At 41.0% G+C, this 25952-nt stretch overlaps 1 protein-coding gene across 1 annotated transcript; it reads left to right on the forward strand.

Annotated features, from left to right (window-relative positions):
• Positions 1 to 1079: 1079 nt before the first annotated feature.
• LOC133857077 (cell division cycle 5-like protein) lies at positions 1080 to 24631 on the forward strand. The gene is made up of 4 exons (XM_062292195.1): positions 1080 to 1712; positions 20152 to 21873; positions 22435 to 22716; positions 23344 to 24631. Exons 1-4 carry the CDS (start codon positions 1536 to 1538, stop codon positions 24238 to 24240), a joined length of 3078 nt encoding a protein of 1025 aa, XP_062148179.1. The 5' UTR covers positions 1080 to 1535; the 3' UTR covers positions 24241 to 24631.
• The last annotated feature ends 1321 nt before the right edge of the window (positions 24632 to 25952 follow it).

Consider the following 25952-nt stretch of genomic DNA (forward strand, 5'->3'; position numbering starts at 1 on the left):
AATATTCTAAAATTTATTATTTTAATAAAATAGAGAATGAGTTTAGATAAGCTATTGGAGTAAAACTTGAAATGTGGTTAGCTAAGTTAGCAAAAATGGGTTTTAGTTTACTATTTTGTATAAAAATTTACATAAACCATTGTGAGTGCTCTTAAGTAAAATACTATTTATTTTAAAAATGTTATTTATGCTCTGTTTATTTCGGTGTAAAATAATTCTAGAAAATGATTTCGGCATTTTCTGGTGTTTGGTGGGAGTGAAAATAATAGTCAACCGGAAAGTGGTTTCCGTTTGACAAAAAATTGTTAGTAAATTTCAGAAAATGTTTCACGCTTTTTAAAAGCGTATATCATTTTCCCTAGATGGCAAACACATTCGACTATCTTTTAAACGACGTCGTCGACCTTCACGTTCAAGCAGTCGACCATCACCAAAATCTGGCTAAAGTCGAAATCCAACAACGTCTGGTCACTATCGCTAGATTCCGACCACCTTCGCCAAAATCCGGTCAGCCTGATTCTGATGACCAGAATGGTCGAATTTCAACCATCTAGTCGGGATCTTGCTAGAACATTTGGATTCCGGCCAGAACGGTCGTTCTGTGCCGGATTCCAGCACAAATGGCCAGATTCCGGCCACCTTCACGGGAATCCGTCCAATCCAGATTCTGAGGAAATTGTTCGAATTCTGGCCTTTATCCTGGAATTCGGCAATAGTAGTCAGAATTTGGTGAAAGTGGTCGGAATCTTACTGGTCAATGAAATCTCGTCACTAGTGATTTTTATATTATTTATATTAATATTTGTATGTTGCGAATAAAAATTGATTTTTATAAGTTAATATGATTAAATGAAAATATAAAAATTATTTGTGATTTTTCATATGCGCCAAACATCGAAAATGGTTTTAGCAAAAAATATTTTCCTGAAAAATGACTTCCATAAATCTATTTTACGACAAAAATTATTTACGTTAAAACAAAGAAGCATGTAAAATTAGTATTCAACCTTTAAAATTATAATTTATTTTATAAAATCATGTAATTTTAAATAAGCACCCAGACGATATATTTTCTAAGATTTTCTACGGAAAATCGCAGCTCCGAAGAAAGCTAACAATCAGGTCGAAATAGACACAGAATGAAATCGACTCTTCGGATTTTTCTCTTACATTTCCTACGCTTTCCCAGCAACCAAACACAGAATGAAAATTGAGAGACTGACGGCTACACCTTGCAGCTCAAACCGAAAGCGGAAACAAGAGCTAGGGTTTTCGATCTGTTTCTTGTGGGCCTTGATTGCTCATTCTATTTAGGAGCAAAGCCTCGTGCTTTCCTGCGTGCTTTCGAGTGTAGGATTTGTTTGTTACTCCGGACTGTGTCCCCATTCTGAAACAGAGTTTCGTACGATCATTGCTTCTCTTATCTTTTCCCCCTCTTTTTCCATTTCCATCTACCGTCTTCATCTTCTTCTTCTTCTTCTTCAAAACCCTAGAACACTAGAGAAGGAGAGGAGCAATTAAAAAAAGGCATCAAGATGAGGATAATGATAAAGGGAGGCGTGTGGAAGAACACCGAGGATGAGATCCTCAAGGCGGCGGTCATGAAATATGGGAAGAACCAGTGGGCGCGGATCTCCTCTCTCCTCGTTCGCAAGTCCGCTAAGCAGTGCAAGGCTCGCTGGTACGAGTGGCTCGACCCCTCCATTAAAAAGGTATTTACTGTTTTCTTTTTTTCTTTTGTTTGGTTGCTCAGAAAATTCAGGGAAAAGGTTCGAGAAAATTCAAATCCCGCATATGTTTGTTTTTTGGGTTACGTTGATTTATGTTCATGGTGATGTTATTGTAGAAAGTCAGAGTCAGTTTGGTTGACAAGAGTGAGGGAGAGAATAGGATTATGATTGTTTGCTTTGCATGTGTTCTTATTTCTTGTGCTGTAACTCCGTCTGGAAAAGAGTACAATGTGATGAGTTATTTGATTTTCTTGGTGCTGTGTATTCGATTTGTGTTTGGGTCTTGAGTATATTGTGTTTTGAGTATGTTTAATGTTTTTGGTTAAAAAAAAAGTAACATGCGGATCATCTTCTTCTCCATTGTGAGGTTGCTTGTGCCTTATGGAATCATAATTTCAGTCGTATTGAGCTGTGTTGGGGTATGCCTAGACGAAAAGTATACTTTGCTTTTGGAGGGGGACTTTTGGTAGCATTCAGCTTGCAGCAATGTGAAAGATGGTGCCTTCTTGTCTTTTGTGTGTCTTTGGAAGGAAAGAAATAATATAAGTTTTAGGACCACGAAAGGACAGTAGTGGAACTTAAGTCTTTTTTCTTTTATACCTTTGGACAATTGTGTCTGTCTTTCCTTGTTTGCTTAGTTTTCATGACTTTCTTGTTCTTTTTTCTCCTTCTAGCTAAAGCTTTTTTCTTGCATATTTCCTGTGTACCTAGATTGCGCCCTTTGCTTTTTAATGATATTTCAATTATGTATAAAAAAAATATTAAACATGCAGAAATTTAGGCTAGTGAGGTTTTATTTGGCAGAAGAGGTTGGTAGGTTTTTGGGATAGCTAGGATAGTGTTTTGGTGGGAAAATGCTTCAAAATTCTAGTGAATTTTGGGGTTTCTAGTGGTGTAAGGAAGGGTAGGATTTGGAGATGAAACAAAGGCGAAAACTTGGATTTGGGTGGATGATCCTGGGCTGTGAGTAACATCTGAGGATGTTTTGGCCTTTTGTGGTTATGTTGGGAAACTGTTTGAGGGTGGGTGATTTTGGGTTTTAAAGATTAGGGAAAGGGTGGGTTCAAATTTAGATCTGGTCTTGGCTGGAATTTGATGGGAAATTGCTTAAGAATTTAAAGGTAAACCTAAGCATCACATCTATGGTTTCTCAGCATCGCACTTTGGATAGAGTTTACATTTCACAATCCTCAAGAGTCGTGTTTGCTGAAAAATTTCATAAACCCATTATTCATTGATTAGAAACCGTTACATCCATTAGGAGGGTGATGATTATCCGTGGGTGGGTGATGTTGTTTATCCTCAGGATCAGAAGGCTAGGGATGATGCAGCTATTGCTATGTTTCTAATGGGCGCGTGGTCTTTCCCTCAGATGCTGGATGGGTTATCTTGGGTCCCTTTCCCTCTTTCAAAGGCAGGCTCTGTTTCTAAGCCTAAAGGCCGGAGGGAACTGTATAATTTGAACTGTTCTATTAATTATGAGGGGTCTAGTCATGGCAAAGGCAATAGAAAGTAGTGTTGTTGGGTGTTTAGGCTGCCTTGTGGGTAGTGGTTTTTTTTTTTTTTTTAGTCTTTGTCCTGTCATCCTTTTTCTTGCTTGTCTTTGGTGTCCTTGTGTATACTTCCAGTGTACTTTAGGGGTGCCTTTCGCTTTTTATTACAATGCTCTTACTTATAAAAAAAAGAAGAAGAAACCGTTACATCCATTTGTATAGGAGTCATAATGCCTAAACCTAAATAAAAACTCAAGTAACATAACCAACCAAAATATGACCCAATGGACCAATAGTACAGCCCATTTTTTTTTTTTTTTTTTTGTTGATAAGTAAGAAATCAATCTCATTAAAAGCGTAAGGTACAACTTAGTACAATGGGAATATACAAAGGAAACACCTAAATAGAATGAGAAAAGCGAGCAAGAAAGTTATCGAAACTAAACGACAAAGGGTGCACATAAGCTGAAGTCCAAAAGTACAACGTTTGGTAAAACGAGGATAAAATCTCCTCCAAGGTACTTTCCAAATCCTCAAAGCTCTTATTGTTCCATTCCCTCCATAAACACCAATAGAGGCAAATTGGCCCCATATTCATATAATCTGTCTGCTTGATTCTCCCCTAGTTGGAGAAGGATGAGCTTTTAAGCGTTTGACAATTAAATTTCACATATCATCAATTGCATCTTTACCATAGTATACATCTGAAGTTCAAGTTGTTTGCTCTTCTTTCTTGGAGGCAACCACGGTGATAAGTTAACATCCAAATGGAGCAGTACATTCTTCAAGAGAGAGGAAAAAAAAAATCTATTATAGGATCAATCGTAGGTGACATAGCCTTAGCTCAATCCATATGAAGCACTATGGAATTAGGCTTCTCCACTATATGCACTATAGGGGGCTAGTCAGCAGCTGATTCATCAAATTCATTGATGATCCAAACATTTTTAACCTCTAATTCTTTGCTCCCTGGATGAAATTTCTCTTTGCCAAGCAAGTTTAAGTCCTGTCTTGGACTTCCATCTTGCTAGTTTGGTATTCGGCCCTCAGCGTACATTTTCTCTCTTTCTGTTCTTGCTGATTTAGTTTTCAGCTACATCACTTGGCATCTTTTCAGCAGCAGTCTTTGGTAGTGCTAGATAATTTTTCATCTTCTCTGCACTCATGGGCTTCAAAACAATTTCCTTACTGTTGAAGAAGAAAGTATATATTTTCCCTTGCACAATGCTGAACATTGGAATATTTTAACCTGACCAAGTAAGATGTGTGAGTAGTCTATAGAAAAACAAATTGCACCACATCTAATAGGAACAAGACTTAGTTACCGTTTGATATATACTGTATCCAACCACAATGAATGGTTGCGAATGTGGTTTGGCTGGAAGCTTGAGGTGTTTAATGGTGGATGTTGACATGACTTTTCAACATCTTCCACAGTCAATAATAAGTTTTTTAGCTTGATCTACACAACAAACCAAAGTGGGGAGTATAGAGCTATTCCTGCCATCTCCATCCTCTTATTTAGATGTAGTAAGAATACGCCTTAGAGCCAAAAGAAGAGAGATATTAACATCATCCTTTTCCAAATCATCTAATTTGAGAAGCCCATAATCAAACAATACCTCTTTATCCTCATTACATGATAATTTGGCTATTCGTCACAATTCACCAAAAATTTGGGACAGTATTTTCGGATCTGATATCAAAATCCTACATAGGACAGCAGCAATATAGGACCTTTAGGATACTTAGGGTTTATTTGGCAGCTAAGGTTTTTTCAGGGTTTTGGGATAGCTAGGGCTAGGGTTTTTGTGGGAAAAGGCTGGAAAATATTAGAGAATATAGGATTTCTAATGGTGCAAAGGAAGGGTATGATTTAGAGATAAAACCAAGATGAAAACATAGGGTTTGGCTGGTTGTTCCTGAGCTGAACAGTAACCTGGGAATGGCGATTTTTTTTTTTATTGTTGTTTGGGAGCTTTTTGAAGGATAGGTGGCTTAGGATTTTAAAGATTTAGAGGATTTCAGGGTAAGAATAGGTCCAAATTTTGATCGAGTCTTGGCTGAAGTTTGATAGGAAATGCTAGAAAATTCAAAGGAAAGTATGAATGTGAAAGAATGGATTTACTTGAGCTTGAGAAATATGGTTCCTTGGCATCGCATATTTGATAGGGTTGCATCACACAATCCTCAAGAGCAATCTTTGCTGAAAATTCTCATAAAGTTACACAATCCTTGGCTATACATAGTACACACAACTACTTCTTGGGTTTTGGCTACCAAGCCTTAACTACATAACTTGTAAACTCACAAATAATAAGTCAATAACATTACAAAACTAAAATAAGACCCTATGGCTCAAAAGTTCAGCCATATCCAGAATTCTAAAATTTACAATAATACCCTTGGCTCTTAAATTTAAAGGAAACATTAGTAATTTGAATCCAGCATCTTATGCTAGGACTAAAAAAGCTCTCTTCTCTCTCCTCTACTCTCGGCTATCATTTTCTCTTTCTACCCTAGCGGTGGTGCGTGTAAGCGCGTCATGCTAGGGTTTTGCTTAGTTTCGTCATATCAATGCTTGGCCGATTTGCAAGGTTTGAGCTTTTGCAGTGGAGGAGCGACTTTGGTCCGTTCTGTTTAGATTGGGAAGGTTTCTTCGCTGCTAGGGGTTGGGTCTGGGTGTTCTTCTTCTTCGGCGATGAAGCATTCTTCTTTTGGGTAGGGTGCATGAGGTTGGGTATAGAGAACCGCTTCTTTGTGGAGGCCAAGTCCTCCTTTTTGGTGGAGATAGGTAAGCTGAAGCTCCAGCCAGAGGAAAGGAGGAAAGGTTTTGCTGGGGTTGTCTCCTTGGGCCCGAGGTGTGAAGCTTGGTTGATCGAGACAGTTGAAGAGGTGCTTTAGAGTACTGGAGCTGAGGAGTTCATCAAAACAACCCTGGATGCTTCTAATGTCGTCACCATCAAGAGGGGAGGCAACAAGGCCGGGAGTTTTTTGGAGGTGGCTGCTCAAGTTGTGGGATGTCGAACAGGGTTCATTTTGTTGCCGGAAGGTCGTGACGGGCAGGGATCAAGTAGATTTTTTGGGAAGTTGAGCAAGGTTATGGCTCTCTTCGAAGCCATGAGAGGACCTCCTTCTTTGGGTTGAGGAGACATCTATGCAAACACTTGATCAACCCTTGGGTGTACTCATTGGAGACTGTTTAGGGCATCGTTTTGGGTTGGGTTGGTGCGGTTTGGGCTGAAATTTGGGCTGAGTCATGTGCCCAATGGGGCTTTTGGCGAGCACACAAGCCCAATTGTAAGTCTAAGACCTCGTAAGCCTAGCCCCAGTATTAGGGTTAGGCCTGACTCGGCTCTAGTGTCATCGATGGTGTTGTCGGAGGATTTATTGGAGATTACATCAGCAGTTGGTCTGGTCCTAGGGACGTTGGAGACTTTGACAGAGGCTTTGTTGGAGGTTCTTCCCACGATAGTGATTTTGAAGGGCCCTGGTGGCACCGTAGATGCAAGCTCATCGTCGGTTCCCCTTTAGATAATGCCGGAATCTCATATTTTGGCCTCTTCCTCTCTTGTGATGGCATGGCACAATGATGCCCCACCCCCCCCCCCCCCCCCCCCCCCCCCCAAAAAAAAAAAAAAAAAAAAACTGGCGATAAGTTTTCTTAGGCATGGATTTCTTAACCCCCGGTTGCTGGCAATCATGGGTTTGAGCACGGTAACTTCAGGTTTGGTCCTTCCATCCGCTCCTTTAGTTATCTCTGGGTTGGATTCAAGAGGTCCTTGGGCTTCTGATTTGAGGGTAGAGGGACCTTTAACCTAGTGCCCACCCCTTAGAAGGTTAAAGGCAGAAGGGAGCTTCTAAATTTAGAATGCTCCATTAATTACTAGGCGAAGGGTGCTTCCTCTAGCCGGGGTAAAGGCAAGTCTCAGGCTGTCTAGCGCTGAGGGCATTGAGGGGTTTTGGGTTTCGCTGTTTTGTGGGATTTGGGTTTGAGGGCTTGGGTTGGAGCCTTTGTGTAAATTACTTGTTTACTTAGAGGCGCTTTACGCTTTTTAATAAATTATTATTCATAAAAAAAAAGAGCAAAAATTGAATCCAGCATCTTCCTAACATAAAGAAACTCAAAACTAAGACTCAGTAGCAACAAAAGCGGCCTACTAAGGGTATGATTTGGACTTAGTAGCAACAAAAGCGGCCTATTGAGGGTATTGATTTGGCCTTGCATCAAAGTTGGACTATAATTTTAAAACATTTTTGTCTTTAAACTTGCTTTTCGGGAGCGTTTAGCCACTTATCCACACATGAGATTTGGAATTGGTTTTATTTTGTATGTGTTATCTCTTTTTTGATAAGTAAATAGAATTTAATAAAAAACACAAAGGCACAATCCAAATACACAGGAAGTATATAAGAGAAACCCCTAACAAGAAAAATAATAAATATCTAGAAAATCATGAAAGCTAGAAAAATGAAAGCAGTCAATAGTAGAGGGTATTGAGAAAAAAAAAGGTCTTTAAGTCTACCATTGTCCTCTCACTGTCTTCAAAATTACGATTTTTATTTTATTTATTTTTTTCCATATCCACCATATTTAATCAAGTCGAAACAATCTGCCACATTGCTACACAATGAAAACGGCCAAACTGCCCTCTCCAACAAGGGAAGAGATCTACAACTCTTCATCTATCCCAAAGAGGCTAAAAATGGTATTCCATAAAGTACAAGCAATCTAACAATGGAGCAAGAGATGTTCAACGGATTCCCCACTTTTTACAAATGTAACACCAATCTACCACCATATTATACCGCCTCCTCAGGTTATCTATAGTGAGAATCTTCCCCAACGTTGCCGTCTAAGCAAATAACGTTACTCTCAATAGAACCTTATTCTGCCAAATACTCCTTCTAGGGAAAGGATTACTATCCTGGGGAATTAAGACATTGTAGGATGATTTGACATCGAATAAAACTCTCTTGGAAGGGACCCAACAAAGCTTGAATCATGCGTTGCTCTTGTAAACTTAATGTTCCACTGATGACGATTATTGGAAAATTCCAAATGATCGGCTGCAGAAGCATCCTTAAAATGAGCAAATCTAAATAATTCCAATAAGGCTACCTAAGGATTTGATCTCCATGCCACAACTCATGTCTAAATCTAGTCTTGGAGTTGTTACTTCACATCTAGTATGACTACAAAACTCACCCTTAGAACCTCCTGATGTTTTTCCATAGACCCACCCCATGCATCCCTTGGACATTGTTCGCATACCACCTCCCCACGAGCTGCCATATTTAAAATTCACAACCACCCTTTACAGAGCCTCTCTCTCATGTACATAGCACCATAACCACTTTCCAAATAGAGCTTTGTTGAATTAAAGTAAATTTTGAACCCCTAGTTAGACTTGGGGAAACGCTAGCTACATATACACTATCACTCCAAATGACTATTCAAGTTACATTTAGAGCTTCCTAGAATCACTTATGAAGTCTGGTCTCACATCTCACCTAGTAAGGAACCATTGTGAGACTAACTTTCTAGGGTGCCACAATCTCTCCTATTTAAATCCCTTACGTTCTCGTTAGGGCCCATGTCATACTGCGCTTCAGCGCCACATAGAGTTACCAGGTTACTCTGATACCATTTGTAATGACTCAGAAAAAACGCTAGTCACATCTGTATTATCATTCCAAAATGACTAGTCAAATTCATTTGGAGCCCCCTAAAATTGCTTATAAAGCTGAATCGAACCGAGTAAAGAACCAATGTGGTACTAACTTTATAGCTTGTCACATAACCCTTAAGAGTTCGGCGAGCAGATCTTAACCAAGTGAAATTTGAACTCACCAACACCGGCCAACAAGAAGTCTCTTTTTCGAATAAGTAACACCACCCAACTAGAAGTCTCATTGTAACTTCTCTATGCAATTGGCCACACTAGCAAGGAGAGGAAAAAGAGACAAAATAAGTGGGCAGACTAGATTGAGTGCTCTTAATCAAAATAATCCTTACACCCTTTGACAAGTACATCATCTTGCAACTAGTCAAACAACGCTCTATCTTATCTACAATGCCATCCCAAATCGATTTGTTCTTAAAAGATACTCCTGATGGAAGACCTAGATACTTCATAGACAAAGAGAAAAGAGACTAATGTTCATGAGCTGGCTAGTATTATGGGAGCTCATGAACATTATACTAGCCAGCTCATGAACATTATTAACATTGCGAATAGAGACTGATTTTGGTTGAGCATATTAATCCTCAAACCTAAGACAGCTTCGAAACATAAGAACATACAACACAAGTAACGAAGGTGATCAAGTTTTGCCTTGCAGAAAATCATGGTGTCATTTGCAAACAAAAAGTGGGATATGGTAAGCACACCAATATTTCTAGATCCCATAGACAAGCATGACAAAAAACCCCATGTTCGCTGTAGTTGAGATCATTTTACTTGATTCCTCCATAATGGTAACAAACAACAAAGGTTCATGCATCTATTCCAAGCCATGTGAACTACTAAACAATCCCGTCGGAGTGCCATTCTCCAAAATTAAAAAACACTTGTGAAATGGTGCATGTTTTGTGCCTGGGTCAACAAGATCAAGTTGTCAAGAAATACAATGTGCTATCCAATTATTCAATTCCTCCCAAAGCCGCATCTCCTTAGGAAATACAGCAAAAAATCACAATTGGCATGATCATAAGCCATTACAATATCTAATTTGCAAAGCACAACTAGTTCCCCAGATTTGATCCGGCTGTCAAGGCATTCATTAGCAATGAGTATGGAGTCTAGAATATGTCTACCTCTGATGAAGGCATTCTGAGGCTTGGAGATAATCTTTTCCAAAACCATCTTCAACTTCTCTGCCCCCAGCCGGTCGTGCGCCCAAGTCACCTTGGCCGGACTCTTCTCTTCCAGGCTCAGACGGCTCTTCTCTGGAAATTCCTTCTCCAGAACCTCTCTTCGGTTTGGCGTCCCCAGCCAGTTGTGCTCCCTGTTTAGCACCGGTCCCCTCAGTGTTGCCTCCCCTTGCTTCTCCGGTGGTCTTCCCTTTGGCGCGTCTACATCACCTCTTCTCTCCGTTCGAGGCACTGATGGCCGTGTCTCTCAGGCTCCAGCTCAGGTCACCACCCTTGGTCAAGGATTCTCACTTGCCTTTGATGGCTCTCCCCCTCCCCTTTGGGTTTTTCGGTGCTGCTACTGCTTTACCTGGCCCTAACCCTCTCCCTCTTGCCCTGATCCCTGAGGAGGCAGCCCACCCCCCCCTCTCCCCCCCCACCCCCTCCCCCTCCCCCCCCTCTCCCTCCCTCTCGGTGGCTGGTGGCTTAGAGTTGGATTTCCCCGTTGAGGTCTATCCCACCCCTCTGGCTTGCTACCCTCCATCCAAGCCCAAGCGGAAGATTTGGAAGAGCTCTCCGGACTGGCTTTTGCCGATGTTAGAGGATTCCTGGTACTCTGTGGGCCTCTCTTGTGATGGTTCTAATTATAATATTATGCCCCTGTTTTCAGATTTGCTGTCTAAGCATGAAGATCAAGGGAAGTGCTCCAGTTCGAAGGTGGATAAAAAAGGTGTTAGTGAAATTAATGGTCTCTTTTGCTCTATCAACTATGATACTCATAGCGACAGTGTCTCTCGTGGCCGGAACAAGAGGGGGGCTCTTAGTGGTTCCTCATGAATCCAAGGTTGATCTCTTGGAATGTTAGAGGGCTGAATCAAAGAAGCAAGCGGTTGGAAATCAAGAACCGCCATAGATAGTGGAAGGTTGACATCATTTGTTTGGAAGAAACCAACTTAGAACTTATCTCTAACTGTATTGTGACAAGCTTGTGGGGTTGTCAGTTTGTGGATTGGTGTTGTCTTCCTTCTAGCGGGGCTTCTGGTGGTATCTTATTGATGTGGGATAGGAGGGTTGTGGAAAAATTTGAGGCGCATGTGGGGGAATACGTTGTGGCTTTTAGCTTTAGAAATTGTGCAGATAACTTCGCTTGGGCTTTTACTGGGGTTTATGGCCCTAACCTTGATCCTCTTCGTAGGAGTTTATGGGATGAATTGCCTGGTTTGCTCAGTTTGTGGGATCTCCCTTGGTGCATTGGTGGTGATTTCAATGTCATTCGCTTTCCCTGTGAGCGTTTAGGAGCCGCTCGTATTTCTTCTGCGATGACGGAATTCTCGGCCTTTATCTTATAACATGGTCTCATGGATCTTCCCCTTGCAGGAGGGTCGTTCACTTGGTCCAATCTCTCCTCTCGGTCTAGGCTTGACAGATTTCTAGTCTCTGGATTGGGAAGCTAAATATCCTGGTCTCATCCAAAAGAGGGTTCCCTGCTTGTGCTCTGACCACTTCCCCATCCTCCTTGTTTGCGGTGGCATTCTTAGAGGGAAAAGACCTTTTAAGTTTGAGAATATGTGGCTTCAAGAAGACAGCTTCATGGAGAGGGTGAGGCTTTGGTGGGAGTCTTACTCCTTTCAAGGATCCCCTAGCTTTGTCCTTGCTCAAAAATTGAAGGCTTTAAAGGTTGATCTCAAATCTTGGAACAAACAGGTGTTTGGAAATGTGGAATCCCTTAAACTGGCTAGTCTTGAAGAATTGTGCGCGCTTGACAGACTTAAGGAAGAGAGAGGCTTAGACTCCAAAGATCTTTTGAGGAGAAACTCGATTGCTAGTGATCTGGAAAGAATTATTCTACAAGGAGAAATTAGCTAGAGACAAAAATCCAGGGTCCTTTGGCTTAAAGCGGGCGACAAATGCACTAAGTTCTTTCATCAGATCGCTAACTCGAACAGAAGATCCAACTCCATAGAATTCTTGTCTGTTAATGGCTCAGTCACTTTTGATCATCCGGCCATGAGAGACCAGATTGTTCAATTCTATGAGTCTCTTTTTTCTGAGCAATACAACTGGAGGCCCAAGTTGGATGGCATTGCTTTCAACTCCTTATCCTTGGAGGAGGCCGCTCTGTTGGAGCTTCCTTTTGAGGAAAGGGAGGTCTTAGAGGTGGTGAAATCTATGAATCGAGACAAGGCTCCTGGTCCTGATGGCTTCCCCTTGGCTTTTTTCCAAGACTGCTAGGATGTGATCAAATCTGATGTCATGGGGGTCTTCACAGATTTTCATGCTCATAGCAAATTTGTGAAAAGCCTCAACACCTCTTTCATTGCTTTAATCCCCAAATCCCCCAGGGCAACCGATCTCGTGAACTTTCGGCCTATTAGCTTGGTGAGTGGTATTTACAAGATCATTGCTAAAGTTCTCGCTAATAGAATGAGCCGTATTTTGGAGAAGATTATTTTAGAGCCTCAGAACTCTTTTGTCAAAGGTAGACATATTTTGGACTCGGTCCTCATAGCTAATGAATGCTTGGATAGTCGTATCAAGTCTGGTATCCCAGGGTCCTTTGCAAACTGGATATTAGGAAGGGTTTCGACCACGTCAATTGGAAGTTCTTATTGTACATGCTGAATAGATGCGGCTTTGGGGATAAATAGGTCTCTTGGATTTCTCATTGCATCTCTTCAGCGCATCACTCTGTTTTGGTCAATGGTTCATCGACTGGCTTCTTCAATAGTTCTGGAGGGCTGAGACAGGGTGATCCGCTTTCTCCCCTCCTGTTTATAGTTGTCATGGAGCTTTTTGAGCAAAATGTTCTCTGGTGCTTTTGATTGTGGTTGCACCTCAGGCTTTTCGGTGGGTTCTAGGCCTACCGTGATCAACATTTCTCACTTGTTGTTTGCAGATGACATCTTGGTCTTCAGTGAGGCTAATCCTGACTATCTTCGTTACCTGCATGTATTCCTAGTTTGTTTTGAAGCTGTCTCTGGTTTAAAGGTCAATTTGGCGAAATCTCTCTTGGTCCCTATTGGCAATGTGGACAATGTTGTCGAGTTGGCTTCTATCTTGGGTTGCGCGACTTCCTCTCTTCCCTTGAAGTATCTTGGCATGCCGCTTGGGACGCGCCATGAGGCTACATCTACCTGGGATGATATCGTGGTTAATATGGAGCGTCGTTTGGCCAGTTGGCAAATGCTGTATTTGTCCAAGGGTGCTAGGGTTACCCTCATCAAGAGTACACTCTCCAACCTCCCTACATATTTCTTGTCTCTCTTCTCCTTTCCTATTCGTGTGGCTAACCATATTGAGAAGCTTCAAAGAGACTTTCTTTTGGGAGGGATAGGCGAAGAATTCAAAGATCACTTGGTCAAATAGGACAAGGTTTGCTCTCTGATCTCTAAGGGGAGATTGGGTATTAGAAACTTGTGGACTTTCAATCGAGCCCTTCTAGGCAAATGGCTATGACGTTATGGGTCTGAGCGAGATGCTTGGTGGAGAGTCGTGGTGGACTCTAAATATGGCAGCCTTAGGGGCGGTTGGTGCTCTCTCGAGCCGACAAGTGCCTTTGGGGTGGGGGTATGGAAAAACATTAGGAAAGGCTGGATTTCGTTCGCTCGTTCCACTAGATTTGTTGTGGGGATGGCTCCAAGATTAGTTTTTGGCATGATTTGTGGTGTGGAGACACAACCCTCAAAGTAGCCTTTCTAGCTTTATTTAGCATTGCTCGTGTTAAGGACGCTGTTGTTGCGGATAATCTGGAGCTGTTGGGTGACTCATTCCAGTGGAATGTGAGCTTCAACAGGGAGGCTCATGATTGGGAGGTGGATGTATTTGTTTGTTTCTTTCTTTCAATTGCTTCACTCAGTCAAAGTGAACCGAGACAATGAAGACAGTTTGTGGTGGGTCCCCTCCAAAAAAGGAGTTTTCAAAGTCAAGTCTTTCTTTTACTCCTTAACTAGCGCTGGTAGCAGTCACTTTCCTTGGAAAAGTGTTTGGCGTACTCAAGCTCTTCCTAGGGCTGCTTTCTTTGTGTGGACTGTGGCGTTCGGTAAGATACTCACCCAGGACAACCTTAGGAAACGGCATGTTATCGTGATCAACCGATGCTGCATGTGTAAGAAGACCGAGGAAACTATTGATCATCTTCTTCTCCACTGCGACGTGTCTTCTGTTTTGTGAAATTCTCTCTTTAGTCGTTTCGGGATGTCTTGGGTTATACCTAGACGGGTTATTGACTTGCTTGCATGTTGGTGGTCATCTGGTAGATCAAGGAGTGCTGCTGTTTGGAAAATGACGCCTATTTGTATCTTTTGGAGCTTATGGTGGGAAAGAAACAATAGGAGTTTTGAAGACTTGGAAAGATCCTTGGAAGAGATCCTTTCTTTGCTCTATCACTCTTTGTATCGTTGGACTTTAGCTTATGTCCATCATTTGTATATTTCTTTTTCTGACTTTCTCACTCCCTTTTCTATTTCTAGATAGGTGTTTTTCCTGTATACTTCCAGTGTACTAAGGGGCGACTTACACTTTTTCTATAAAATTGATCTCTTCCCTATCAATTTTTATTTTTATTTTATTTATTTATTTATTTTTTTGTAGCTTCCCCCACTAAGCTAATAGGACGAAAGCCTTTTTTTTTTTAAAAAAAGTAATCGAAGTATTATTAAAAGTGTAAAGCGCCCCAAGGTTCACATGAAGTATACAAGATAAGTCACGTAGCTAGTAGGGGAAAAAAAAGAAGAGAAAATCATGAGAAACAAAAGTTAATTTGTTGAAAAATAAAGACTGAATTTCCTCCAAAGTCCTTTCATGGTCTTCTAAACTTCTGATACGTTCAGATTTTCCTAGGTCTAGGTGGCACTACCGTAACCACCAAGCAACCCCAAGCCAGCTGGAATAAGGAGTTTAATTCTCCATATTTTATTTCCTTAAGTATTTAGTTTAATAAGGAATGTATTTTCCATTAGTTATTTCCTTCTTAGTTTATTTTCCTGCATTGTGTTATGACGGCTAGACCTAATGGTTATGTCTTATGACCTAGCCGTCATCTATTTAAATGTAATCCTACCCAATGAATAAACATGTTGAATTATAATCAAACATAGACCTTATTAGTTGTATTGGAGATCAAGGCTCTCTCGAAGTAGCCCATATCTTTTATTTTGTTTCTTTTTATTATTTGATTGTATCAACTTCTATTATTCATATTTCTCCATAGACATCACAAAAGGCACGAAGGCACCGTGTTGCTAGCAGTCCACAAACAAACATACAAATCGACTACCCATCGAGGCATGACCCAAGACAACCCAAATCGATTGAAGAAAACATTCCAAATGGCACATGTAGCATAACAATGATGCAAAAGAGGGTCCACGGACTCCCCATTCTTTTTACACACAACACCAATCAACCACAAAAATGTGTCGTTTTTGGAGATTGTTCATGGTAAGGATCTTTCTTATGGCTGCCAACCTACCAAAAAAGGTCACCCTCAACGGAACCTTAGTTCACCAAACACTTTCCAATGGAAAATGAAACCATCATTACAACACATGACACTGTAGAAAGATTTGACATCAAACAACTCTCTTTTGGAAGGGATCCACCACAGCTTGTCCTCCCCTTCCCGTCTCATTCTCATTGAATAAAATTCCATGAAGAACGAGGCAAAGGCTTTCATCTCCCAATCATGAGCCACTCTAGCAAAACTCATGTTCCACATAATAGAAATTCCAGAAAATTACACGTGAGTTGCAACAGAAACATCTTTTGTGCAAGCATTACCAAATAAAATTGGAAAAGCTTCCTAAAGGGCCATATCCCCACACCAAAGATTATGTCAGAACCTAACCTTTCAACCATATCCCACCTAAAATTTGATGACTACAAAACTTACCCCAACCACTCCTAATATTCTTCCATAAACCCACCCCATACGCCCTGATAAGCTCATTGCAGCACTACCCTCCCATGCACTTCCATATTTAGAGTCCACCACCACTCTTCACCAAGTCTCTCTCTCATGCCCATAGCGCCAAAGCCATTTACTAAGAGAGCATGATTGAACCTCAACAAATTCCTAATTCCCAACCCTCCCTCAAAGATCAGCATACAAACTTTGGATCATCTCACCAGGTGATATTTGAACTCTTCCACCTAACCCCCTATAAGAAATCACATTGGAGCTTCTCAATATGGTTGCAACACTCGCCCTTAATATCAATAGCCCCTGATTTCTTCAAAATGAAAGCAATGAATGAAGCATTAAGACTTCTTTCAAACTTGCCCCTAACATGAAATCATGGAGGACATTCATAATTTATTCTTTAAGAACATTCCAACAAGCTTGGAAGAATGCGATAGCAAACTTGTTAGGGCTTGTGGCCTTGACATTGTTTAGATTTTTCACCACCTCAAGGACCTAATCTTCCTCAAAGGTTCTCTCCAACTAGCAAGCCGCATCCTGGCCAATATAGTCAAAAGAAAGATAGTCCAGTTTAGGTTGCCATCTAAAGTCTTCAATAAACATGCTATCATAAAAATGCACAATGTGTTCTTTGATCTTGGTATGATCTGAAGAGACAACATCATTAATCAACAAGGATTCAATGGAATTATTTCTTTTATTTGAGTTGGCCACTTGATGGAAGAACTTTGTGTACTTTTAGTATGTGAGCCAAAATAAAACTCAGAGACCCTTGAAAGCGATATGACCACCACTGTTTGACCCTATCCACGAAACCCTTTGATTTTAACCACTTGTTCTCAAAATTGAAGTTCCTTCTGCCTCTGTGAAAACCTCGGCAATCAAGAAGAATTGGAAAATGATTTAAGCACAGTCTAGGAAATCTCTTATGGGACAATTCAAGGAACTAGGCTTCTCAATCAAAAGAAACGAGAAATCTATCAATCCATCCTTGACCAAGTGGGTGGATCCCGGTTGTTTGACCATGTAAAAGAACTGCCTATAAGAGGAATATCCATAAGCCCCTGATAAAAATAAAATCTGAGAACTCCACCATAGCTAGATAACGACAGGCTTCATCCGTTCTCTCACTAGGAAAACAAGTGACATTGAAGTCTCCACCAATGCACCACAACAAGCTCCACCAACTAAGCAAACTAAACAATTCATCCCATAATAAGCCCATATCTCAAGCAGTGTTAGGCCCATAAACACCCGGAGAAATCCAAGAAAATTGATCTCGAATATTTCTAAATGAGTAAGCAACAATGTACTTCCCCACACACACTTCAAAATTTTCCACCTTCTTGTCCCACATGAGCAAAATTCCACCTGATGCCCCCCCTTAATCTAAATAACACCAATCTGTATGGTTGCAACCCCACAAGTTCCGCACAACGCTACTGGACATATGCTCAAGTTTAGTTACTTGAAGACAAATAACATCTGCCTTCCATTCGCAGTGCAAATTTTTTACTCTAAGACACGTCCCCTCTCATTCAACCCTCTTACATTCCAAGATAACAACTTAAGCTTCATAAAAAACTGATTGGTTCCTGTCGCCTTTAGAATCATAATTGATAGATCGAGACAACCTTTATAGTTCTCTTTTACCATTGTTGTCTGGTTTGTTATTGGAGGCCCACTCCTCCTACTGATGACTAGCTTCATTGGCTGCAAGCAAAGCCTTAAGGTCCTCTTCAAACCTCTCAGATGATAAACCCACATAATTGCGGAAGTCCTTCACCTTCTGCAGGACCCAACCTGAAATTGTTGTCCTTTTACAATCAAAATTTGCATTCGCACCAAGGACACGACAGTTCAAAGGCTTACATAGAATGGGTTCCTCCCAAGAGTACAATTCCAATTCCAAGCAAGGTAGATTCTTCTCTTCCACACAACACAGACCTGGCCCAGCCAGGGCAGATGACTCATAAACACTTGAAGAGCTGGGATCTCCTAAACTTGAATCATGCCTGCTCTCCTTAAATTGGATCGAGTGTTCTTTCCCCTTACCAACCTTTAATCCACCTCCCCCAAGCTTCTCAGAAGCTTTTTTCAGCGGGAACAAGTCAAAGCCCGAAATCAAAACCCTTTTACCACTTTTTACCACCAATGCCCTATATGTGTGCTTAGTCCCTGCCGTAATGCCATACAAGTCTCGATTAAGCATTTTGGGCTATTATGACACAAAGACCTCATATACTGCAGCCAATCTACCCATACCCATAACTTCAGCATTAGCGACAACTTTTATACTAAGATCCCTAGGCCTATTAGAGCCCGATAGTCTTCCCAATCTGGCAGCATCTGCATCAAACCCAGCAGCATGGAACCCAGAGCTAGACTCGACATTCTTTGTCTATTCACTGGCACAATCTGAGCTTGAAGAGTGGACGAAAGGCTGCGACTGTTTACCCACTGGTGAGATTTGCAAAACGTCGTACGTAAGTGGTCTCGCTCCATTGTCCCCCCGAAAACCCTCCCAATCTCTCATCTAGGTGGCAGAAACAACAGGACTAACCAGTGGAGCGAACAAAGGTGAGTTGGGCAAGATGGAACTAGAGCCGAAGCTTGGGCCTGCATCAGTGAAGCCCACACCAACACCCAAGCCCACTCTCGAAACCCCAGCCTGTGATTTTACCCTCCACTTAAGGGTGGGTTTAGCTTTGGGCCAGATTTGGTGTTTGACCCGAAGCTCACATGGGCCTTTACCCGTAAACCCTGCATCCTTCAATTGGCCCATCAACTTGGATTCTAAAGCATCGGATAGCTCCTTGCCTTTTGGGCCCACAACAACAATCCCCATTGGACTAACCTCAAGCTCTGATCTAGAGGGATCCAAACCCAAATCCAAACGATCAATAATACGATCAAACTTGTCTCTGAAATGTTCCAGCTGGCCTCACACATCACGGAGGCTAGCTTCCCTGACGCCCCTTGAGCCTCTTACACCCTCTCCCTCTGCACCACAAACTGTACAACATTCCCCTTCAGTGTAAAATATGGAATATGCTTCAGTACTATATGCCCAACTGTTGCACCTCGTACATCCGACACAACAGCAACATAATTAGCTGGCAGAATTCGACAAGAAGAGGAACCGCTTCTCTCGACACACCCATCACGGTCACAGGTGGTCGCACCACCATACTATGCGTTGGGTACCCATGGAAAGCTTCCTCGGCTTGCACAGCTCTGTTTCCACCGCTGTGGGGTGGCTGGAAAAAATCTTTGAACTTCCCAATTCTTGAGCAAAGCCCGACCACCCCCTGCCGCCTCTACCTTTTGGGATGACCACCAAGCCTCTCCGTCCCCCTCCATACGCCACAACTGCCTAGCAAGAAGCGATCAAATTTGTTCACACAATGTTGAACGATAAAAGCTCTGCTCCCCACCCTAGAGGATTTCAAGAACTCCTTTGCACCCTCTGCTTGAAATAGACTCTGTGGTGTCCAACAGCCAGCTCATTGCAACTTTGATGAGAACTACTGAATGAACAGAGCGCCTACTTCTCTCAAAAACCTGCAGAACCGAAACACCAACCTCAAATATAAACTCAATAAGATTTAGCTTCAATGCATAACCAACTCGAATACCCCCTTGAACAAATTAAAAAATTAAAATATTGAGAACTGATTTCTACGTGAGCTCAAGTCTAGTGGAAACTAAAGGACCATGCCCAAGAATCAAATAATATCCAGGTACCCAAAATGATATAACTATGATTCGAATACAAAGCACAGCTTACCATGGAACCTCCCGCAGCTGTGGAGAAGCATTACTTCCCATAGGTGTGGCTATGATGACTCCATCACCTCGCACCTAAAGAAATGGTACTTGTCAGTAAAAGCATGGCAATGTCATGAACTTATCGTTTCTAACTACATCAAAGTTTGTTCAAATGTGAGATTTGTGTGTTATCTCAACAGCAAATTGATCTATGGGGCCTTGTACCTGTGTATTTCTTCATTGTGCATTTATTGTAGCTGCTTGTTTGATTGTATTTTATGATTTTAGAGTTGTTTTTACTTGCCGGATTGTATTATAATTTTCTCAATTCCTTTTTGGAACATATAGGAACTGATATTTTGATCTCCATGATTATTGTAGACTGAGTGGACCAGAGAGGAGGATGAGAAGCTACTCCATCTTGCAAAACTCATGCCCACGCAGTGGAGAACGATTGCCCCAATTGTTGGCCGTACTCCATCCCAGTGCCTTGAGCGGTACGAGAAACTCCTTGATGCAGCTTGTGCTAAGGATGAGAACTATGAACCAGGTGACGACCCTCGGAAATTGCGTCCTGGAGAGATTGACCCGAACCCTGAGTCAAAGCCTGCACGTCCAGATCCTGTGGATATGGATGAGGATGAGAAGGAAATGCTTTCTGAGGCACGGGCTCGGTTAGCCAACACCAAAGGTAAGAAGGCAAAGAGGAAAGCCAGGGAGAAACAGCTTGAGGAGGCCAGGAGGCTTGCTTCTTTACAGAAAAGGAGAGAACTGAAGGCTGCTGGAATTGACAATAGGCAACGCAAGAGGAAGAGAAAGGGAATAGACTACAATGCAGAGATTCCCTTTGAGAAGAAGCCTCCTTCAGGCTTTTTTGATGTTACCGATGAGGATAGACCAGTGGAGCAGCCCAAGTTCCCGACCACAATTGAAGAACTTGAAGGGAAAAGAAGAATGGATGTGGAAACACAATTAAGAAAGCAAGATGTTGCTAAGAATAAAATTGCACAGAGGCAGGATGCTCCATCAGCTATACTGCAAGCTAACAAGTTGAATGATCCAGAAACAGTTAGGAAGAGGTCAAAACTTATGCTTCCTGCACCCCAGATTTCAGACCATGAATTGGAGGAAATTGCAAAGATGGGTTATGCTAGTGATCTTCTTGCTGGGAGTGAGGAACTTGCTGAAGGGAGTGGTGCAACACGTGCTCTTCTTGCAAATTATGCCCAGACACCACATCAAGGAATGACACCTTTACGAACTCCACAAAGAACGCCTGCTGGTAAGGGTGATGCTATTATGATGGAAGCAGAAAATCTGGCCAGGTTGAGGGAGTCTCAAACACCATTATTAGGGGGAGAGAATCCAGAGTTGCACCCTTCTGATTTTTCAGGGGTCACTCCTAAGAAAAGGGAGATCCAAACACCAAATCCTATGTTGACTCCTTCAGCAACTCCTGGAGGTGTTGGTCATACTCCTAGATCTGGCATGACACCATCAAGAGATGGCTATTCTTTTAATATGACGCCCAAGGGAACTCCCATCAGGGATGAGCTCCATATTAATGAAGATATGGATATGCATGATAATGCAAAACTTGATCAAAGAAGACAAGCTGATTTGAGAAGGAACTTGCGCTCAGGCCTAGGCAATCTTCCACAGTCAAAGAATGAGTACCGGATAGTTATGCAACCAGTTCCAGAAGATAAAGAAGAACCAGAGGAGAAGATTGAAGAAGATATGTCTGATAGGATAGCCAGAGAAAAGGCTGAGGAAGAGGCAAGACAGCAGGCATTACTTAGGAAGAGATCGAAAGTACTGCAGAGGGAGCTCCCTAGACCTCCTGTTGCTTCATTGGATCTAATTAGAAATTCTCTAATTAGAGCAGATGAAGACAAGAGCTCCTTTGTTCCTCCTACTTCCATTGAGCAGGCTGATGAAATGATAAGAAAGGAGCTTTTAACCTTACTAGAGCATGATAACGCAAAGTATCCACTTGACAAAAAAATGAACAAGGAGAAAAAGAAAAGTATCAAACGCTCTGCAAATGGTTCTGATTATGTCCCTGAGATAGATGATTTTGAAGAAGATGAGGTGAAAGAGGTATGACTTAAGCTCAGCTATATTATTGTACATTCTTGTTTTCATCATTGCTTCTCTGGTCATTTTTTTTTTCTTTTTTTTGGTCATTGTTTTTATGTATTTGGTTTTAATTGAAGCACATTGTTTGAGTCAGTGGTACTATCCCCATCTTCCGAGATTTAGAATTGAAACCAACATCATTTATGTTTGGATTAGTAAAAGCATCTAGCACAGATGCTTCTACAAAGGAGCCGTATGGAAATGTATTGGACATCTCTCTCTTATATGATAAGATGTGTATTTGATGAAATATACCTGTATTCGATATTCTTTTGGGTGTCTCCAAAACATGTATTGATCACACTTTGGAAGTTTGTGTAGAAAAGTTCTGATAACTCAGTTGTTAGATAGATAGGTGAGTATATTCCTTTTGCATCAGTTTCAGATTCATCTTATGCTATGCAGTTGAGCTTGCAAAATGCTTACCTGATGACTCTTTCTAGTTTATCTTGACTCCTCACCTTATGAACATATGTAGTGATGATCAAATCTCAAACTTCTAAGAAACATTGTTGTTAGCAGGCTGATTATATGATAGAGGAAGAGGCTCAGTATCTTCGTCTGGCAATGGGGCACGAAAATGAATCCCTTGATGAATTTGTTGAAGCACACAAAACTTGCCTAAATGATCTGATGTACTTCCCTACCCGTAATGCTTATGGTCTCTCAAGTGTTGCTGGAAACATGGAGAAACTTTCAGCCTTGCAGAAGGAATTTGAAAATGTGAAAAAGAAGATGGATGGTGATAAAGCTAAGGCAGAAAACCTTGAGAATAAGGTCAAAGTTCTCACACATGGTTATGAGGTATGCTGTTGCCTGTAAGATAGCCGCTAAATCTTTGTTACTGGCAATCTTTATAATTTTATACTAGTGCCAATTCTTAATGAATGTATTTTCTTTCTATAACTAGTTGCTAATTTCATATGTTCCCATTCTAACTCATGCTCTCTTTTATCGGAAGAGTGAAAAAAAGGAATCTATTGCAGTTTTTGCATCAAAGGTAAAATAGGGTTTCAGTTGTAGTAGTTGTATGCTGTGAACTTGTGGCCGAAATATGTTTCAAATGGTTCCCTGAAAACCTTGGAACTTTATTGTAACTTAACATAAATGTAGATGCATGGGTGCGTATATTTGCGGTGACGTCCTCTGTTTCAATAATTTTTTTCTGTCAATTTATCACTCTCTGGGGCAGAAATGTCTATTTCAACGTATGTAATATTATTCTCTGAGGACAATGTGCCAACGGGGAAAAAAGTGAAAACAGTTTATTACAATATTGTGCCAAAACTCATATATAATATCTTAATCAAGGTCATGGGATTATCTCCCATTAATGATATGTAAATTAGCTCATAGGCCTTTTGCTTTACAGACATGGTACTTAATGTCAAACTCATAGATTACTAAACTATTGGTGTTATGATTGTTCAGACACGGGCTAAAACGGCTATCTGGCCAAAGGTTGAAGCAACCCTCAAGCTGATGGACACCGCTGCAACGGAACTTGAGTGCTTCAAAGCTTTACAAAAGCAAGAGCAATTAGCAGCTTCACACCGGATAAATAGTTTGTGGGAGGAAGTTCAGAAGCAAAAGGAGCTTGAACGAACTTTGCAGAGGCGGTATGGGGATCTTGTGGCAGAGGTAGATAGGATACAACACCTCATGGATGAATACAGAATACAAGCACAAAAGCAAGAGGAAATTGCAGCCAAGAATCATGCTCTTGAGTTGGCTAAGGCTGCAGAGGATGAAAATGCAGGCCAGCAAATGGATGTTGATGCCCAGAATGAGAACGCGCAGCTGTGCATGGCTGAAAGCTTGCCTTCTAATATGCCTGATGCTGCGGTGGGAGAGAAGACAACACCAGTACAAGGTTATAGTTCTGAAGGTACTGATAGTCAGCTTTCCCATTCAGGTAGAGATAACCCTAATGGAGTTTCCGAAATAGTTGTTGAGGAAAATAAGATGGTTATTGAGTCGGTTGATGGGGCTGCTGGTGATGATATAACAGCTGAAGTTGCCAAAGTCAATCCAGATTTTGAGGATCAACAGAATGTGGTGGAAGTCACAAGCCTAGATGGTGTCTTCCGCAAGGAAGAAGATTGCGTCCCAGAAACGGATGACAAGAATAATTGTGCCAATGGGGATACCATGCAGGTCTCTGGTGTCGAAGGGGGCGTAGTGAATTCAGCTGGTAATAGCATTAACCAAATGCCAAATGCATTGAAGGCTGAGCCTTCCCTTGCTAGTGATTCTGCTGAGAAACAAACTGAAATGGCAGATATGAATGCCAATTCCAATCAGGTCATCACAAAGTTGGACGACTGATGAGTTTTACTGTTCTCTGGAATTGATGAAATCTAGCATTGAACCTTTCTGTTGTTGCTCAAGTGGTGAAATGAGTGAGTGGTAACCAGGACCTATGGTACTGTTCTCTGATTCTCATAATTTGGACTTTTCGTGTTTGTACCAAAGCTGGAAATCATTATTCTCTATTGTTCTTTTTTTTTTTTTTTTCCCTATTAAAACACACCAAAGTGAGGTGAAAAAAAGAAGAAAGGGGAAGAGACCTGGATTAGAACCTGATGGATGTGGTGAAGGCTAAGATGTTAGTTTGGTCTCGAGTACGGTGTAACTGTTATTTATTGAGAAACTGTTGTAGATTTTGTTTTCTTCCTATAATGATATAATGTGGTGTCAGTCTTCTTTAAGCTTTAAATGATATTGTATCAAGCATCTGTATTCTGGGTTTTTTGCTTAATCCGGTTGGTACTTACCACTTTGTAAATAAAGGCTGATGTTGAAGCTATATGGAAGAATCATCTCCCTGTCTCTCTTTGTGATGGCACAACACTGCCCGTTTACAGCAGATAAGTCGGTAGAGAATGATTCAAAACATGATTCATTGACAAACCAAAAGTGTTGTTTGGTTTCAAACCACGTGATTGTCTAAAATATTAAAGTCCAAATCAATAGACCTCAATGGTTAGCGCGTCCCAATTATATTCTATCACTTTCCACTGAAGACCACCCTCACCTGCACCATCAGACCTCAAATTCGAGTCTCTATCGTGGGACCTATGTTTTGAAACACATGGATCCAACAGTTTCGGTGTTGAACTTTTTCTTTCCATTATTAACCTCGGCCTCATCCATATTAAACCGTATTTATCTCATCACTCCAATTTCTCTAGAGTTTACAAGCTTCTGTTGTGTTGCTTCTCCATGAAGATTACATAAAAATAGAAATTACCCTCATTTATCTCATCTCTCCAATTTGGTCTTCTTCAATTGTCCTCTACAAAACGGATCAAAATCCTCTACAATTATTTGCTCAAACTTGAGAGAATTCGGGCAGGTGATTATGAGAGGCCACTTATGGGACTTACTTGACCGGATAAGTCGTTGAGCAGCTCAATTTTTATTTGGTTAGGTGGGTTTCATAAGTGGTTTTTCACAATCACCTACCAAAATTTTCTCAAATTCAAACAAATAATTGTAGAGAATCTTAATCCCTATAAAACGGCTGCTAACAAATCCAGCCCTGAAGTCGAGATGCCCAACCCGAGGGGTTTCGAATAAAAACACGTAATTAACGCAAACTAACCTAACTACACAAATTGAAGGCTAAGGCAATTTGGTGAAAATACACAAAACTACTCTCAGCAGCCTTACCAATTTAATCAAAAAAATTTGGTGAGTGAACAGAACTCATCAACTTTGGTGAGTACTATTTACTCACCAAATCACTAAAAAACATAAAAAAAAAAAAAATGTAATTTCTCTCTCTCTCTCTTCTTTTCTTTTCTTTTCTTTTTCTTTTCTTTTTTTTTTTTTTTATTTTTTTTTTTATTTTTTTTATTTTTTTATTTTTCGTTTCTTTACAATCCAACCATTTAAAAATTTATGTCGTCAATATAAAAAAAAATTTGGGAGCTTTTCAAATGCTGGAAATTATTTTCGAATATCAATTATTTAAATAGATTTTTAAATGTGGCCTTGACCATTAATACATTTTATCAAAATAAACAATAAAACTT

Source organism: Alnus glutinosa, chromosome 14, assembly GCF_958979055.1.
Source record: "Alnus glutinosa chromosome 14, dhAlnGlut1.1, whole genome shotgun sequence".
Lineage (NCBI taxonomy): Eukaryota > Viridiplantae > Streptophyta > Magnoliopsida > Fagales > Betulaceae > Alnus > Alnus glutinosa.